Source organism: Trachypithecus francoisi, unplaced genomic scaffold (assembly GCF_009764315.1).
Source record: "Trachypithecus francoisi isolate TF-2019V2 unplaced genomic scaffold, Tfra_2.0 Lachesis_group11, whole genome shotgun sequence".
NCBI lineage: Eukaryota > Metazoa > Chordata > Mammalia > Primates > Cercopithecidae > Trachypithecus > Trachypithecus francoisi.
Window position 1 is genome coordinate 30,349,004 of NW_022681456.1, and position 19,661 is coordinate 30,368,664.

The following is a 19,661-nucleotide window of genomic DNA, read 5'->3' on the forward strand; positions in this document are numbered from 1 at the left end:
CGATCTAACTCACTGCAACCTCCGCCTCCCAGGTTCAAGCGATTCTCATGCATCAGCCTCCCGAGTAGTTGGGACTACAGGCACATCATGCCTAGCTAATTTGTATAATTTCAGTAGAGACAGGGTTTCACCATGTTGCCCAACCTGATCTGGAACTCCTGGACTCGAGTCACCTGCCTGCCTTGGCCTCCGAAAGTGCTGGGATTACAGGCGTGAGCTACCAGGCCTGGCCAGAGCTGATTAATTTTTACCCTGAGTTTTTAAATATAATTAAATCTTGTGATTGAATATATGAATAGGTAGAGAAAAGAGATCTCCTATTTAGAATTCCAAACAATTTAAGTAGTGAGTTTTTATAGTGACTTTTTTTTCCCAAAAAGTACCACATGGAAGGGGGAGAAAAGTCTCTTTACAGTGGTGAAATGTAACAAAGACACCTCAGCCATGTGACCAAAATCAACATTATTCAAAAAGAAACTGAATATTAAAACAAAACTTTCCTTAATAGTAAAAAAAATAAAATAAAATTAACACAATCAGTGATGTCATGTTGATAGTATGAATTCTTGGTAGGATGAAAATGGCACGTTACCCCTGTGGTCTTCCTCCCCACAATCCATAACCTCCGTCTAACCATGAGAGAAAAAAATCAAATGAATCCTAATGAGGAATATTATCCAAAATACATGACCATTATTCCTGATAACTCTCAGGGTCATCAAAAACAAGTACTGTCTGGGCAATTTTCACAGCCAAGAGGAGCCTAAAGAGGCATGAAGACTCGGGCCAGGCATGGTGGCTCATGCCTGTAATCCCAGCATTTTGAGAGGCTGAGTCGGGCATATCACCTGAGGTCAGGAGTTTAAGACCAGCCTGGCCAACATGGTGAAACCCCGTCTTCACTAAAAACACAAAAAATTAGCTGGGCGTGGTGGTGGGCACCTGTAATCCCAGCTACTTGGGAGGCTGAGGCAGGAGTATTGCTTGAACCAGGGGGGCAGAGGTTGCAGAAAGCCGAGATCGCACCATTGCCCTCCAGCCTGGCAACAAGAGTGAAATTCTGTCTCAAAAAAAAAAAAAGAGACATGAGGACTAAATGTAATGTGATATCTTGAATGAGATCCTAGAACAGACAAAGGACTTTAGATATAAACTAAAGAAATTTGAATAAAGTATGGTCTTTAGTTTACAATGTGCATCAATATTGGTTCATTAATTGTAACCTGTGTTCCACATTAATGTAAGATGTTCATAATGAGGGAGACTGAGTCCAGGTTATGTGGAAACTCTCTGTGCTATCATTTCTATTTTTTCATAAATCAAAATTATTCTTTAAAAATTGCCTTAAAAAAATGAAACCTGGGGGAGGAGAATTTATGTCTGAGTGAGAGCAAGCAATGAGTGTAGAGAAGAGGGACAGCATTTCCTGAGCAACAAACTGTCCATGAGAAAGAATAGATCTGTAAAATGCACCTAACTTTTTAGCTTTTGTATTAGATAATCAGCATTTTCTCCTTGAGAGGTGGCCCCTTAGGCCTAAGTTAAAGTTAATGGATTAAATAATAGTAAATGAACAGAATGTTTTCAACCTAATAAATAAACAACAAGTAACTAAATTACCAGAACTGGATGGAATGCACTCAAGACATGTGTGTTTGTGTGTGTGTGTGTGTGTGTGGTGGTGGTGGTTGTGTAGGGGGGGGCCAGGAAGGGGGGCACATGAATGTGTGTGAACTTCGGGTGAACTCTCTGAAGCGTTATCCAGAATCTCAACTACACACGTCAGTAAGTGATGTTATTACACCCATTTTACAGAAGAGGAAACAGAGGTCACTATAGTGGGTGACTGAAGAAGGGTTGCTAGTGAGTATTGATTTTTTTTTCCAAGCATACTTCAGAAGTTGCTGTAGACATTGTATAGGCCAGTATACTTCTCACCTTAGTAACAGCCTGGCAAAATGTTACAATCACTCAAAGTGCTGAGTTAACGCTGGGCATGGTGGCTCAAACCTGTAATCCCAGCACTTTGGGAGGCCGAGGCAGGCAGATCACTTGAGGCCAGGAATTCAAACCAGCCTAGCCAAAATGGCGAATCCCTGTCACTACTAAAAGTACAAAAATTATCTGGGCATGATGGCGCATTCCTGTAATCCCAGCTACTCAGGTGGCTGAGGCATGAGAATTGCTTGAACCGGGGAGACAGAGGTTGCAGTTAGCTGAGACCACCCCACTGCACTCCAGCCTGGGCAACAGAGTGAAACTCTGTCCCCCTGTCCCCCCCCCAAAAAAAAGATGCTGCGTTAAGAGAATCAAATTCTAGTATTTGTGGAACCACGTTATGCAATGAGCTGAGCACATATGACTCTTGATTTAATCTGCATTAAACTAAGTGAAGGTAGTACTCTCACTTTATGGATGAGGGAACTGAGGTTCAGAATGACTGAGTAATTTGCTCAAGATCACACAGCTAATGTGCAGTGGAAATGGCATTGAACTCTGAATCTCAGATTCCAAAACCCATGATCTTTCTATTACACCCCACACCTCTGCCAAATACAGATATCCCTGAACATCTGAATCACTCTGGAGTTTCTCAAAAAATGCAAATATCCTGGCCCCAGTCTCCCATTCTTGGGGGAAGGGGGCAAGAAGAGTGTCTGTCTCTGGGTATTTTTTCTTTCATATTGAAAAATGCATTTAAATGCAAGACAGTTAACTACTAATATTCCTTCCATCTATTATCAACTGCTGTTAACATTTTGACATATCACTTTCAATTTTTCCTGTATAATTGCAGTTTCAAAAATTACAAATTAACATATTGTTTCTTAAGGAAAAAAATAGAAGATAAAGCTACAGTCTTTTCTGATCTCTCCTCTACCCTGTTCATTCTACAAACTTTCTAGCCAAGACAGCATCATTATGAGTTTAGCATATTTCCTTTCAGGCCTTTGGAAAAGTATGTTGATATTGACAAATGTCATACTGTGCACATTGGTCTGCAACCCCTTTCAGTGGGCACAATGGAGTGGCCAAGAGGATGGACTCCATGTATGTAGGGCTGTGGCTTAGAGAGGGTCACTTGTCTTCTCTGTGCTTCAGTTCCTCATCTGTAAAATGGAAATAGTAATCGTGTCTGCTTCATAGGGTAGTTCTAAAGATTAAATCACTCAATGCATGTAAAACCCTCAGAATGTTTATTGTTAAGTAAGAATTACTATATATATATTTTGTGAATGCAGCATTTAAAAATGTATACATGTTGATACATATAGATCAGGTTCATAACTTTTAACTTCTGAAGTATAGTTCTTAATATCTGTGTGTCATTTTATTTATCATCCCTCTATTTTTGGCATCCATGGTGTTTTCTGTAGTCACAGACAATTCTGCAGTATTTTGTTCAATTTTTTTGGTAAGTAATATGCAAACATTTATTTTGAGTAGATACCTATAAGTGGAATCTGGTCCTAGGATATGGACATCTTTAGTTTTAATCAGAACTACGAAGTTTTTCTCCAAATGTCCTGTAAGAATTTATACTCCCACTGGTTCGACATGAGAATACTGATTTCTCTATAGATTTAAGAATATATGCTTATTATTGCCTTTAATCTTGGACAATATAATGAGTGAAATGCGGTAATTTATTTATTTAATTTTCATTTTTCTGATTATCAGTGAGATGTAGGTCATATTTCATAACATTTATAATTTGTCTTTTTGTAAATTGTGATTTGTCTACACATGGTTGTTTTTTGGCAAATGTGCCTTTTTTTTACTGACTTTTTGACATTTTATATGCTCTGAATACTGTTAACGTGTGTTACAAAGATTTTCTCCCAGTCTTTCTCATTTTACTTGGGTTTATGGTATAATTTGTCATACTGAAATTTAAAATTCTGATATAATCAACATTTTCAGTCATTTTTTCATGGTTTTAGATTTTTGTTTGTTCGTGAATTTTTTTTTCAACTCCACTGGTGACTCTGATGCCCAGTCGGGAATGAGAACCATTGTTCTAAGCTATTGCCCAGGAAGGGGTTCTTGCTGTACATGAGAGACTGTGTTATCACTTCACATGAATTAAGTCATATTTAATACTCATCACAGTGCTATGGGGAGTCAGAGATGCCATACCCATTTTAGAGAGGAGGAAACTAAACCTCAGAGACTCAGTAGGTTGTCTAAGGTAGAGAAGGTGGTAGGACTTCAGAAATTGACCTAGGTCTATTATGCTAAAACCTCCGGGCTTATATATTTTTTTAATCAGAGAAAAACCAATTGCTATGAGAAAGCAGAATGACACAGCAGTTATTTTGCATCTCTTTTCGTTGTAAAGAGAATTATCTTTAAACTGCAAATGTGGAAACAAAATATTGAGAGCCAAGAGAAGCATGGCTGGTAGATCTTGGGACTCTGTCCTTGGACTAGTGACTTCACTCCATCACCTGTCTGTTACTTACAAAGGGGTGAATCAGGGAACTATCTGGGGCCAAGGTTTTATGAGGAATCAAGAGATCACTATTTGCCCATAGATGAATTCATATCTTTGGTACCAAACATTATAGTGGCCCCATGTTATTATATAAAGAGTAGGAGGAATATAGGCTTGATATTGGGCATCTAAATCCCAGATCTGCCAGTGATTAACGTCTTGGTCTTGCTATGCCTGGTGTGACTCTGAGGCCACACAGTTTTTATTCCTTTACCCCTTCCATGTGTGATCTATGAACCCCGTCAGGAATCTTTGAGAAAGCATGAAGATGAGAAAGATGTTGGAAGACTAGGGAGAGTAGAAAATCTTGATTTTAAAGTTTTTTTTTTTTTTAATGAAAATCTAGAATGAATGACTTGTATTGTTCGTGAACACTTACAGAAAAGTGGCAATGGCCAATAATAGCTGGGGTGGAGCCATTTGCCAGAAGAAAAATAACTTGGCAGAGCGGGGGATTGTGGTGCACATAGTGTGCTTGTGTATTTACATCTCTCCCAAAATCTTTGTGAGTGAGGTGGAGAAGTGAGTCATATATGAAAATACGGACAAGACCTTTAAGCTGTGGAGTTTACAACACATTTCTGGGCCCTATAAAATGAAATTAAGGGAAATAAGTGGCAAAACAAATAAAATAATCTAGACTATACTTTAGAGCAGTGTTTCCTAAACATTTTTTTGCCAAAATTCTTATGATAGTAGATGTTTTATCAGAAAAGAATTCCAAGGGTCATTATATCTGAAAAATTCCACATCTAGGTTTTAGAGAGCCATAGTACACATGAACTTATTAAAGATTCTGAGAAGTTCTGCAGAGAGGAAACCTGTTCAGTGTAATCTCACTCAGCATTTCCTATATGTATTTACCATGGGACCTTGTTTAGGGAAGATCTGTGAATATCTTCCAGGCACCAGTGTTCCACTAAACTTATGCTGTTTTACAGTTATGAACTCCAAACTATCAGCAATAACCTAGGTTTGGGGTTAACCTGGCATGGGGGTAAGAATATACCATCTAGAGTCAAACTGTTTGGATTTAGAACCCAGTTGCATAACCTGTGAGCTTGATGACCTCAGGAAAATTATTTAACTTTTTAGTGGCTAGTTTCCTCATTCTAAAAATTAAGATAAGAAGTAGAAGTTCCAGTGAATTGGGGCCAAATGATTAGGAGTATACCAAAACCCTTACCTGCTAACCTACAAACATCCCACTGACCTCAGTAGATTGTTCTAACTTTCAATTATTTATGCATTGGTTTAAACATTTTCTGTAGCGCTCTATATTTTTAGCCTCTACTAGCTCATGTCCATGCCTTTTAGGAAAATAGTCCCCTTGAGAGTCTTTACTCTAAGTGGCTTAGTAATGGGATAAAAAATGAGAAGCAGGCTTCTGGGGGAAGTACACTGTTCACCTTACCATGTATTCTCTGGGGAAGGGAACAAGCAAACAAGCAGATATACAGAGCTCTGAGCTCCAAGGCCATCTCTGGCATATATAGGTAGGTTCAAAGACAGCATCATTCAATTGATGAAGACACCGATGCTCAGACTAGACAAGCTTCCAGGAACTAGACACTTAGAGCCAAAAACTGCTTCAGAATTTACCCTCCATTTTTACAGTAGACAGACCTTTGCTTCCAAAAGGTCTGTCCTCAGACTGGCTGCAACCCTGGCTCTCTCCTGCAAGGAGTCTTCTCTGAGTTAGGCAGCCCAAACTACCTGGAAGGGAGAGTGGAGGAAGAAATAATCTCATAAAGAGGGAGGTGGCTGAAAGAAAAAAATGTCCAAAGAATCACACAAGAGACATGCCAAGAGGAAGCAGGGATGAGATCCCAAAAGATGGTCTTTGGGGTGAGAATCTCATGGAAGGTCCAGCTTGAATCTCTCTAAGATATCCTCCTCCAGACTAGAGTGGGGGATAATCTTGAGCTCCCTATAGAATTTAATTGTGCTGCTCATACTTTCTTGAATATTTCTGGTTTCCTATAAATGCCAATGGGTTTAATTTTCATATTGTTGGTCAACTGGGGCATTGTTGGCCCTCCTAGAAGAGGAAATCAGTGAAACATGTAAGAACTTCCATCAGTATCTCCCTGTGACTTCTCCAACTTTTGCAACTACCATATCTCACTCCAAATATTGTTGTTGCCCCAGACAGTTCCTGTCTTGTCCCACTACAGTCTAGTCTTAAAACAGCTGCCAGAATGCGTCTTTTAAAACGTGAATCGAATGGTATCTCTCTTCTGCCTAATTACCTTGCATAGCTTCTTATAATGGCCAAAATGGCCTTCCATAATCTATTCCTAGTAACTTCTCTGCCTGGTGTCTTCACACCCCCACTTCCTGCTCACTCTGCCCTAGTCACACCGGCCTCCTTGTTGGTCTGTCCTCACATTGTGCCATTCTCTTACTCCAGGACCCTTGCACTGGCTGTTCCCTCACGTTTTTCTCCCTCACTGATTTCAGGTTCGTGCTTAAACGTTACCTGTTTATTTTTTTATGACTTCATCGCTGTATTGTTTAAAAATAGCACCTCCATGAACAATGGTGTAGCCAGTCTCTCTTTCCTGCTTCATCTTTCTACATGATGCTGACCACCATCTGAAGACTATATATTTTACTTATTTACCATAGCTACCATTTGTCTCCTCCTTCGAGAACGTAAAGCTTCACAAGGGCTGAGTTTTTTTTTCTGCTTTTCCCACTGTTACACCCCAGCACCTAGAACAGTGGTTAACACAGTAAGGGTGCTTAACTGAATGAATTATTGAACATTCCTGTCTATTTACCTAAGACCGGTGATTTAGGACTTTTTTTATAAATTTCTTTGATATTGTCCCCAGCAACCTCTGAAACAGGCCAGGACATAACTTCGCTTAGGTTTACTCCAAGACAACAGCACGTAGCACATAGTGGTCCAAGAAGCTCTCCCTTGCCAGTCTATTCTCATCTCAAAAGATGCCTAGGCCTTCCTTCTTTTCGAAGTGTGCTCTCAAAAGAAATAAAAATAAAAAAAGAGCTGAGAAAAATTTAGAGTAAAACAAATATTGAAGGATAAAATGACACATAAAATGTAATATGCTCCATCTTTCAGAGAAATGCACATCTATACCAAGTTGAGGAGGCAGAGTGTAAGGAATACCTACTGAATATCTATTAATGAAGACAAAAATTGTTAGGTGCAGACAAAAAAATTGTTAGGTGCTTTTGCTTTTTTTAAACTCTCATTAAGCTGCCAGGTAATATTATCATCTTTATTTTAAACACAGAATACCAACTTCAGAATGGCCAATTAATATATCCAAACGTAGTGAGTAGCAGAACCAAAATTTGAAATCAGATAGCCCACATACTTGCAAGATACTGTTCTCTCTTTTCAATGAGTAAAACAGAGGAGGAGGAGGAGGAGACGGGGTGCCCAGTTTGTGGTCAAAAGAAGATCCAGAAAGACAAGCCAACTTTTCACCATTATGAACTCTGTTTCTATAGTTTTATTTACTTGTGACCAATCCCCCTTTAGAAAGACTTTGTTAAACGACAGGAGAAGAAAGGAGTTTCTGGTGATTCATTTCACCTTGCCTGTATCTTCTGTTTGAATCCTGATTAAGCAAAGTTTTATGCTGCCATCTTTTATGCATAAATTAAATATTAGACAAATCATGAAATTGTTTTTGAAAAGTTCAAGCCTTTATTGCCTTCCCCTAGATGTCCACTTGGAGTAGTATCAAGAGTGCTTTCTTTATCCCTCAGCAAAGATGTGGTGAGTGTATATGGGTCAATTTGTAAACCTACACAGACCTCTTGTTGAAAAGTAAAAATTAATTTGTTAAAAGTATGATCCTAATCAGGCTTGTAAATTAACTTTCGAGGCTCTGTTAGCAATCAAAATTATTGGTTTCTAATGATCCATACTAGTAAATTAGAAAAACACCAATAAGGAAATTACATGTCAAACCGGAGGGTTGTTTATTAACAAATTGATTCCAACGGGAAAGAAATGATTTAAACAATTCAGCTCTATGTTCAGTGTGTAATTAACCAGAAACTTCACTCATATAAGACTTCTGCCAAGTAAGTAGCAGGTACATATAATCTCATCATAACTCCCATGCCCCACTCCCCATTTGTTAGCCTGGGCATAATTTTTTAAACATTTTTTAATAATCACATACCTATATCTATTGTAAGTATTTACCCCAATGGTTATCATTATAACCATTTAACAAATAAAGTTAAGTTTTCATTATAAAAGTAATAAATGTAGCTGGGCACGGTGGCTCACGCCTGTAATGCCAGCACTTTGGGAGGTCAAGGCAGGTGGATCACGAGGTCAGGAGATCGAGATCATCCTGGTTAAAATGGTGAAACCTCTTTCCTACTAAAAAATACAAAAAATTAGCCAGGCGTGGTGGCAAGCACCTGTAGTCTCACTTGCTCGGGAGCCTGAGGCAGGAGAATGGCATGAACCTGGGAGACGGAGTTTGCAGTGGGCCGAGATCGTGCCACTGCATTCCAGCCTGGGCAACAGAGCGAGACTCCGTCTCAAAAAAAAAAAAAAAAAAAAAAAAAGCAACAAATGTTTCTAGGAAAGTTGAACTATGATTTTTAAAAAAGAGAAAGAAGGAAACAAAATCACCCCTAAGCCCTTCATCTGGAGACCGCCACCGCACTCATGTCTTGAAGTGCTTACTGACACGTTTTTTAATACATGTTGTTGTTTTTGTTACTCACTTTTTAATGATTGCCTAATCTTCCATTGTGTGATTATACCACAGTCCACTTCATCATTCCTCTATTAAGGGAGTTTAGTTAGCTTAGAAGTTTTGGTGAACTGCTATGTGAATTTTCCCATAAGTTAAATCTCTAACACTAGAAAAACTGAGTCATGAAGCATAAATTGTTTTATTGTTATCCTCAAAGCTAGAAGCTTCTCTGCGAAAGTGGATGCTTCCAGGGGTGGGGTATGAGTGAAAAGCACTATATCCTATGGTCTGCTTCCCAGAACTTCTTCCCTGCTCCCCTTCCTTCCCAAACTCTCCCACAAATAAGCATGCCAGAGGTGTGTCCATTCTTGGTTCTTGGATTTGCTGTGCTCTCAGCTCTGCATAAGGCAGGAATTGGTTATATTTTCTTTTGAAGTTTCATCTTAGGTAAATAGTAGGTGGAACCTACCCGTTCTCTTTCTTCCTGAGCCAGGAAGGATGACATTGCTCTTTGCTTTGTTTAACAAGTAATCTCTGTTTGCCAGAGAAAGCTTCAGACCTGCCGCTGTCTCTCTGGCGTTACCTCCCCACTATTCTCTCTCTCCCTAATGGGGGCCCCTCTGTGGGTTTCCTAGCCACAGTCCTCAAGGGTATGTTGCCTGCAGTTGAAGCCATAAATAATGACTGCACCATGAGCCTGTTTGAGGTTACTTATTGTATTTACTACATCCAGAGGTTTTAATTATTTGTGTTTGACATAATGGTAGTAATAATAATAAAACTCAATATTTTAGTGGAGTGCTCACTGTGTGTATGCCTGGCAGGAAAGGCAGTATGGTTAAAAAAACTAATGACTCTGAGATTAGGAAAAAAAATGGGCCTTGCTCTCTAGCTGCTTACGGCAAAGCACCTTCATCTCTGATTTTATCTTTTTATGTCTCCCTTAACCTTTTCAAAGGATTGTTGAGATGGTCACAGAAAAGAATTCTATACTATAAAGTGATACTTAAGTATGAAAAGGCATCACTACCATTCTTTTGAACCTTATACCATTAACGATTCAGGCAATAGATAAACCTCTTCAACCACAAGTTCAGTGAATTTTAATGTTTTGAAATTTTAGAGTTATTTAAGTTATATTTTCAGATACTTTCTGTCCATTTAAATATTGGAGTAACCCCTATTATATGTTTGTTTTAATAAAGTGTATACGATACTCCTTGTTTTTCTCTATAATAAATAGCATTACCAAGGAAATCACACACTTTCTGACTAAGTAGCAGATAATTTGCTAGGCATTTTTATTAGAGGACCAACTAAAATAAATGTCTTTTTTTTGTAATAACCATAAGAGCTAAAATATCACCATCTAAAGGCATTGAAATTGAGAAGCTGTAGTAAATAATCATTATTTTCACATTTTTGTGGCATTTAATGAAAGCAGTTTCCCAGCTCTTCGCACGAATGTGGGAGTGCGGTGTTTCCATACTTAGCAAGTGCTTCCAGCAGGAAAACACTGACTGCAAGTTGACATCTTTGTGTTGGGGGTTCAGTGCATTTTAGTAGATTTTGCCAAGTGTTGCTGCTGACCAACATTCATTTTTTAGTTCATTTCTGCTTCAGAACCAGTGTAAGGAGTCCAGGTTTTGCAAGAAAACTGTGGCATAATTACAAATGAGCTCCAGTCCCCCACAGCCCATTCTCAGAAAGGGACAAGACAGATATAAATAAAACTCTTGAGTCATCCAGCCTAATTTTTTTTAGGGGATGCATTTGGACAAATTATACAGCCCACCTTGTGCTTCTTATTTATGTCTGGTGATTTTGCATCTAGCACTCAGCAGATGCCATAGTAATCCAGAAGAGTCCAAGGAATTTGGTTCTACAATTAGGGAGCATTTGAGACATCAAGCAAACTCTGATACGCAGGCAGTTATTGCCTTTGAGGAAGAAGTTATTGCCTTTTTCTGGTAATACATCACAGCTACATTCCATAAAAACTCTAAGACTATTTATACTAGTGATGTTCCAACACTTTTTGAGAGCATTTTAAAAATTGTTTTTTCACTGAGGTGCTTAAGAATAGTCAAGAATAAATGTCAGTTTGAATTTTATATATATATATACACACACATACACACACACATATATGAGAGTTAATATGAAAATATAAACAATTATTACAAATCAGTAAAAAATCTCTATGATAAGAAAATGGTATAAACCAATAATTCATAAAAAATGCAAATGGCTACTAAACCTAGGAAAAATGTTTAGTGTCATCAGCAATTAAATAAAAAAATTGAGCAATGAGTTATTTGCTGTTTTCATCTGTCAAGTCAAGAATATTGAAAATCCTTAAAGTTAGTACAGGTGAGAAACATGGCTCTTGTAGTGGAAAGATAGAAGAGATGAGTATAGTCTTTCTGGAAGGCAATGGGACAATATATAAAGAATCTTTAAAGGATAGTTTCTGAATAAACAATTTGACCCCTATGCATTTATTCTGAGAAATCAGACAAGTAGGCAAAAATTTATGTATAATGTTGTCCATTATTTCTAGTGGCAGAAAAATAAGAAGTAGCACATATATCCATCACTAGGTATTGGTTAAAGAATTTATGACTGCATCTATGCAGCGGATCATCAGGCAGCCATTAAAGATGATCTGATTAGGGTAGGAATGGCTAATGTAAAAGCGGGAAATGTCTTATTCATCCTTGCATTGTCCGAGTACCTAGCTTGGCCCATAATATTTGATTTAAAGATGATATTCCTCAGGGAGATATGATGTGCTCTTTTCTTCCCATTGGATTCCTGAAATTCTCTTTATTTAGCCACATAGTGATCAGTGTAATAGTCAAATCTGAGGGTGACATGGAATATGATGAACTTTTTTCCATTTTCTTACCCACAAACTCTTCTCATATCCTTGGATAATTTTGATCCTTTTGAGGAGATTATAGAAGATGTCCTGAATGTACTGCCTTCTTACCACTTCCACTCCCACCAACGTGGACATAGCCACATTCACGTCTTGTCTGCATTTCAGCAACAGCCTCTTGACAGGCCTTGCTTAGTCTATCTTACCCCTTAAAGTTTGTTCTCAACATAGAAATTAGACTGATCCTTTTAAGCCTATGAGATCATATTATTCCTCTGCTCAAAATCTTGCAAAGACCCCTATTTCTTTCAGAATCAAAACCATAGTCCTTAAAATGGCCTGCAATGCCCTGTGATTATTCTGACACTGTCTCCTGTTATTTTCCCCTTGACCTCCTCCACTCTCGTCAACCCACCTTGTGGCTGTCTCTTCAACAGGCCAGGCACGCTGCCATCTTCCGGCCTTCACCTCCCTCAACTCCTTTAGGACTGTACATAAATCGTGCCATCCCAATGAGGCCCCATGTGCCTGCCCTATTTAGTCCTGCAATCTGCCCTCACCCTGCCTCAGGAATGCCCATTTGCTTCCCCCTGCTCTGCCTTGCGTTGTTGCCTTAGCCCTTCTCATTATAACATGCACAAATGAGTTTCTGTGTGTTGTTTGTGTCCCCTCAACTTCAATGTAAGCTTTATAAAGGAAAGCATCTTTATTTTGTTCACTGATGGATTCCAAGCTGCTAGAAGGATCATTGGCCACTGTTGGGTGCTACAAATATATATATTTATTGAATAGCTTGAATGGAAAGTAGTTATATATATATATATATGTATTATTTTATTTATTTATTTATTTATTTATTTATTTATTTTTGAGACAGAGTCTCGCTTTGTCACCCAGGTTGGAGTGCAGTGGCACGATCTTGGCTCACTGCAACCTCCACCTCTCTGGTTCAAGTAATTCCCCTGTCTCAGCCTCCCAAGTAGCTGGATTGGGATTATAGGCACACACCACCATGCATGGCTAATTCTTTTGTGTTTTTAGTAGAGATGGGGTTTCACCATGTTGGCCAGATTGGTCTTGAACTCCTGACCTCAGGCAATCCACCTGCCTCGGCTCCCCTAAAGTGCTGGGATTACAGGCATGAGTCACTGCACCTGGCCTATATAAATATATTAGTGGTAATTATATGAGATAATTTTTACTATGTGCCAAGTGGTGCATATGTATCATATCATCAACATTCCCAATGAACTTATAAAGCAGGTATAATTAAGACCAGCAAGTTACAGATGGAAAAACTGAGGATTAGAAACATAAAAGTACATTGTCTCACAAGCAATAAATTTAGATGTTAGATATAAATCAAGTAAGTCTGACCCCCCTATTCAAGCAGAACAATGTTGCTTCTATCTTATTTATTTATTGTAATTCCATAGAATTTCATTTGGGAAGTGGGGAGGTTTCCTATGTAAATATTTTTGGCAACCACTGTCTTAAATATTTTAACCAAATCAAAATCTTACAGTGGCAACTCTAGGCCTTTAGCAGATTTTCATGTGATTAAATTGTAACATGTGAACTAACTGCCCCACCTCCTGCCACTTAGTACTTGGTTTTAAAGAAGAAAAAGTAAACAACTTTTGCAAATTTAAGAACTCTTTTCTACTCTTATAAAAACAATTGTATTTGTGAACTCTCCGTTTTGTTGTGTTAGGTTTTATTGTACTGGTTCTGCATCTTTGACCTGTGTTAGTTCCAGTGACTGTCTCCTCACCCTCCCCATTCTCTCTTCTAGGAGAATGATATAAACCTGACCCACATTGAATCTAGACCTTCTCGTTTAAAGAAAGATGAGTACGAATTTTTCACCCATTTGGATAAACGTAGCCTGCCTGCTCTGACAAACATCATCAAGATCTTGAGGCACGACATTGGGGCCACTGTCCATGAGCTTTCACGAGATAAGAAGAAAGACACAGGTAAGAATTAGAGGAATTTTGCAACATAAGTAACTCCACACTGTCTTCATAAAATAACAGCAATATATATATTTAACAGCATATTTAAATATATGTATATTTAATACATATTGATGTTATTTTGTGGAAGCAAAATAATATATATGTATTGGAAATAATGCCTTGGAAGACTGTTTGGGGGACTGAGCGGTATAGGTTGGGGACCTAGGCAAGTGCGTGGTATATTTTAGACATATAATGAATTTTAGTTCTTTTTCCCCTTGCTAAAGATAGCTATTTCTTGGCCGGGCGCGGTGGCTCAAGCCTGTAATCCCAGCACTTTGGGAGGCCGAGACGGGCGGATCACGGGGTCAGGAGATCGAGACCAGCCTGGCTAACATGGTGAAACCCCATCTCTACTAAAAAAAATACAAAAAACTAGCTGGGTGAGGTAGCGGGCGCCTGTAGTCCCAGCTACTCGGGAGGCTGAGGCAGGAGAATGGTGGGAACCCGGGAGGCGGAGCTTGCAGTGAGCTGAGATCCGGCCACTGCACTCCAGCCTGGGCCACAGAGCGAGACTCCATCTCAAAAAAAAAAAAAAAGAAAGAAAAAAGAGATAGCTATTTCTTTTCTCTTTTCTTTTCTCTCTCTCTCTCTCTTTTTTTTTTTTTTTACTTTATAAGCTTTTAATTTGTATTTATTTTTATTTTTCTCTTTTTTCTTTTGACTTTTATTTTAAATTCAGGGTTATATGTACAGGTTTTTTACATGGGTGAATTGTGTGTCATGGGAATTTGGTGTACAGATAATTTTGTGACCCACGTAATCAGCGTAATACCCAATAAGTAGTATCTAGTTTTCAACAAAACCCATGAAAATAAGCAATGGGGAAAGAAGTTCCTAGTCAATACATGCTGCTGGGATAACTCGAAAGCCATATGCAGAAGATTGAAACTGGACCACTGCCTTTTACCATACACAAAAATCAACTCAAGATGGTTGAATGGATTTTTGCATCTCTCCATTCCAACCAGAGTGATCTCCCCATATAGCTCCAGCTCATAACATGCCAATTCCAGAGCTGGAGCTACCTGGCTTCTTGTTACTAGGGCTTTCATTGTCATTTTCCATCTTCTTATCTGTCTCTTCTACTCATACAAGCTCCTTGTGGGCAGGTACACTCTCTTACCTATATTTGTATCCTCAGAGTTTAGCACACTGCTTGGTACACAGGTGCTCTGCATATATTTCCAAGTGAATGACTAATAAAGGAGTTGTCAAAACTTGCATTGTCCCATTATTTACATACTGAAATGCTACCCAACCTCTCGGGGCTGGGGGGTGGGGGTGGGGAAGGGTGATGGAGTGTAGCAATTATAAGTGTGGGCTTGAAGTTGAATAGCCTGTGGTTCAAGTCCTACTTCTTCCCCCTGTTAAGTTTGATACCCCTGACAAATTGCTTTAACTGCCCTGACCTCAATTTTTCATAGGGCTTTTGTGAGGATTAAATGAAGTCATACATAAGCAGTGCTTAGAACAGTGCCTGGTGCACTGTAGGGCTGGACAAATGATACCATATGGTTGTTATTATGATTATGATTAGCCTGAAAGCAATACAAAGGAGCAAAGTGACTGCTTTTTAGGGTCTCAAGTATATTCAAGTGAACCATTTTTTAATAGACGTTTTATTTTATTTTATTTTTTTTAGACAGAGTGTCGCTCTTGTTGCCCAGGCTGGAGTGCAATGGTGCAACTTGGCTCACCACAACCTCGGCCTCCCAGGTTCAAGCGATTCTCCCGCCTCAACCTCTTGAGTAACTGGGATTATAGGCATGCACCACCACGTCCAGCTAATTTTTGTATTTTCTGTACAGACGGGTTGTCACCATGTTTGTCAAGCTGGTCTCGAACTCTTGACCTCAGGTGATCTACCCGCCTCAGCCTCCCAAAGTGTTGGGATTACAAGCACGAGCCTCATCGCCTGGCCTTAATAGGCTTTTTAAAAGAGCAATATTAGGCTTACAGAAAAATTACACAGAAAGTACAGAGAGTTCCCAGGTCTTTGACATCTTGCATTTGTGTGGTGTTTTTTTTTTTTTTTTTTAGAATTGATGAGCCAATTAGGCGGGCGCAGTGGCTCAAGCCTGTAATCCCAGCACTTTGGGAGGCCGAGATGGGTGGATCACAAGGTCAGGAGATCGAGACCATCCTGGCTAACCCGGTGAAACCCCATCTCTACTAAAAAAAATACAAAAAAACTAGCCGGACGAGGTGGCAGGCGCCTGTAGTCCCAGCTACTCAGGAGGCTGAGGCAGGAGAATGGTGTGAACCCAGAGGGCAGAGCTTGCAGTGAGCTGAGATCCGGCCACTGCACTCCAGCCTGGGTGACAGAGCGAGACTCCGTCTCAAAAAAAAAAGAAAAAAAAATTATTAAAACAAAAAGAATTGATGAGCCAATATTGATATATTATCTCTAACTGAAGTCCATAGCTTACATTCGGGATCATGCTTTGTGTTTTGTAGTTTTATTGATTTTGACAAATGAGTAATGTCATGTATCTACCGTTTCAATGTCATACAGAATAGTTTCATTGCCCTAAAAATGCCCCGTGCTCCAGCTATTCATTCCTTCTTCTTTACACACTCCTTGCAGCAACCACTGATCTTTTTACCAGCTCCATAGTTTTGCTTTTTCAAGAATGCCACACAGTTGAAATCATACAGTATATAGCCTTTTCAGACCAGCTTCCTCCATTTAGCAATACATATTTACAAATCCTCCATGTCTTTTTGTGATTTGATAGCTCATTTCTCTTTGTTCCTGAATAATATTCCATTGTCAGGATGTATCACAGTTTGCTTATACATTCACCTATTGAAGGACATCGTGGTTGCTTCCAATTTTTGATGCTTATGAATAAAGCTGTGAATAAACATTTATGTGCAGGTTTTTGTGTGAAGGTAAGTTTTCAACTGATTCAAGTAAATACTTAAGAATGTGATTGCAGAGATGAATTTCTTTAAAAAATCATTTTTTTCTACTGTAAAATCAAGTTTCTTTCCAAAACACTTGGAAAGACTTTGGGTCAAGAGGAGTTCAGGCACCATAGCTGAAAGAAGCATTTGAATAGGCAGAGATGCTTTAAAATGAGACAAGATCCACCCCGTAAAATAGGCCACTGAAACATTTTTAAAAAGGTAGCTCCATGGTCTTTCTAGGAGACTCATCTCTGCCTTCATTCCCCTGTAGGTATAACCAAGGTAAGGAAAGCCCAACCCAGTGTTCTGGCTTTGCAGAGAGTGGGCAGCCATGCAGATGGGCTCAGGTCCCTGGAGGGCAGGCACTGGGAATTCCTCCCTGGATCAGTCCTATCTGCCTTCTTTCCTTTTCAGCCTCCCAAGCTGCTTCCCCAATGACTGCCCTCTCTTGCTTTTTTCCGGCCACCTGCTCTCAACAGGAGCTGCAGACCCTCTGGACAAAGGGCCTGCCAGATCCTGGGGCAATTCAGCCTCTGGTTGGAGCAGGTGGAGGCTGGGCCAGCTGGGGCCATGAGGAAGGAAATCAAAGCAATTGACAGGCAGACAGCCAGCCCCTGGAGGAGCCAGGGAATATATAGTAAACCAGCTGGAGAGCCGGCAGCCTGAACTGGAGGCTCAGAAAGGAGGTTCTTAGTGGGGACATAGAGGGGGAGTTAGGAGTGCAGACTCAGGAACCACGGTGACCACACTTGGTGTGACTTTGAGCAAATCATTCACCCTTGCAGTCTCCCACTGTATCAAAGGGGAGTCACAAGAGCCTCTGCCTTATAGGATTGGTGAAATCACACAAGTGAAGCACTGGGAACAGAGCAGAGCATGTTTAAGGACTTAAAGATATTCTCTATTCTTACCATTATCATCATTATCATTATAAACACTGGCCTGAGCACAAGAGCTACCGAAATGCAGCCTGTACACAGCTCATTTTTCAGAGAGTCTGGCAACTGGAAAGTGACCTGAGAGGTCATGCAGCCCTACAGACCCTTTCATTTTTCATTGTAAAAACAGAGGCTGGGACTTGCCTTAAGGCAAAGAGTGAGTTCTAGGGGGTCACGGGCAAGGGGGTGCTGAGAGCAGCTCTGTGCCAGGCACAGTGCTAGGAGAGAAAGGGTCAAACTGCCTGTTGTTAAGGAGCTCGCAGCCTGAAGACACACCCAGGTAAGTAGAATAGAGGAACAGGTGCTGTGACAAAGACAAGGTTGGTGCAATTTGGCCTGTTCTCTGCTTGTGTTTAGCTCTGAGAATCCAGGAAGTATGAAAGTAAAAAAAAAGCTAATGATATATATTTTTTTTAAGATGGAGCCTCACTCTGTCGCCCAGGCTGGAGTACACGGGAGCACAATCTCGGCTCACTACAACCTCCGCCTTCCGAGTTCAAGCAATTCTCCTGCCTCAACCTCACCGAGTAGCTGGGATTACAGGTGCATACCACCACACCCGGCTAATTTTTATATTTTTAGTAGAGATGGGGTTTCACCATGTTGGTCAGGCTGGTCTTGCACTCCTGACCTCAGGTGATCCGCCCACCTCGGCCTCCCAAAGTGCTGAGATTACAAGTGTGAGCCACAGTGCCCGGCCTAAAAAGTTAATGTTTTTACATAGAGGCATCATGTAATAAAAGTTGGGCTTATTGGAACCTGGAGGAAGCACAGGTTCATTTCCCTAGCAGAGATTCTCATGTCCTTGCTCAAAATGGCAAGGTTGTTGATATTTGAAGTGGGGTGACATTTTCCCTAGGGAAGAAAAACTGGCTAAGACCAACCCTTTAAAACAACATGTGTTTTGTGACCCTTATTTCTTCAGATGATTGGTCACCCAATCCCATAGTGGCTGCCCCCACCTGACCTTAACTTACCTGTAATGAGACAGTTGATGCTGACATGCCACAACCTGGCATCTGCCAAGAAAGGCTCTTTGGGTTTCTGTGATAGTTTCCGTGAAGTGGGGTCTGGGCCAAGAAATAGGTCTTTTTAAGGAGAACAACCATTCCTTTGCAAAGTTGCCCTTTCTATAGGACTCAGTGGGAGAACAGTCAGAGGAAGAAAAGCATTGTAGTAGATCTGAACCTTTGATTCTTTCTCCGGACAAAATGCCCTTTTTATTGAAGGGCACAGATCTCAGAGGCGAGTCTGACAGCAGGTTCAAGTAGGAGAAATCAATTAAGCTAAACCACTTTCCACTCTAGTTTTTAAACCATTCAAAAAGCCATGTGGGTGATAGAAAATAAAAGTTTTTCAGTTTCTTAATTGCGAAAGTTCTCCACCCAAAACAGCTTAAGAGAAGGTTAATTACAGCGACATGGTAAAGAAACCCCAACCTTCTCAAATGCCTCCTGGAGAAGCTGATGTGAAGTTAATAGGATTTTAATCCAGAGAGTCTTTTGAATACTTGAGGTCTATTCTCCTGCTACCCTCTTTCCTGATGACTTCAAATCCTTCTTCAACCCAACATGAAAGAGCATTAATATCTTTCATCGATCAATCTACTAATCCTTTTACCTTTCCCTTTGAGTCAACTGCATGACATTACATTTAGTGGGGGTTAGAAAATTCCTACATGGAGACAGATTGCAGCCAGGAGAA

At 39.9% G+C, this 19,661-nt stretch overlaps 1 protein-coding gene across 1 annotated transcript in view; it reads left to right on the forward strand.

Moving 5' to 3' along the window:
- PAH (phenylalanine hydroxylase) overlaps positions 1–19,661 on the forward strand; it is a 72,204-nt gene that overhangs the window by 7,989 nt on the left and 44,554 nt on the right. The window contains exon 3 of the mRNA XM_033220869.1: positions 13,878–14,061. Coding sequence (XP_033076760.1) covers positions 13,878–14,061 — 184 coding nt within the window. The remainder of the gene's footprint in view (positions 1–13,877; positions 14,062–19,661) is intronic.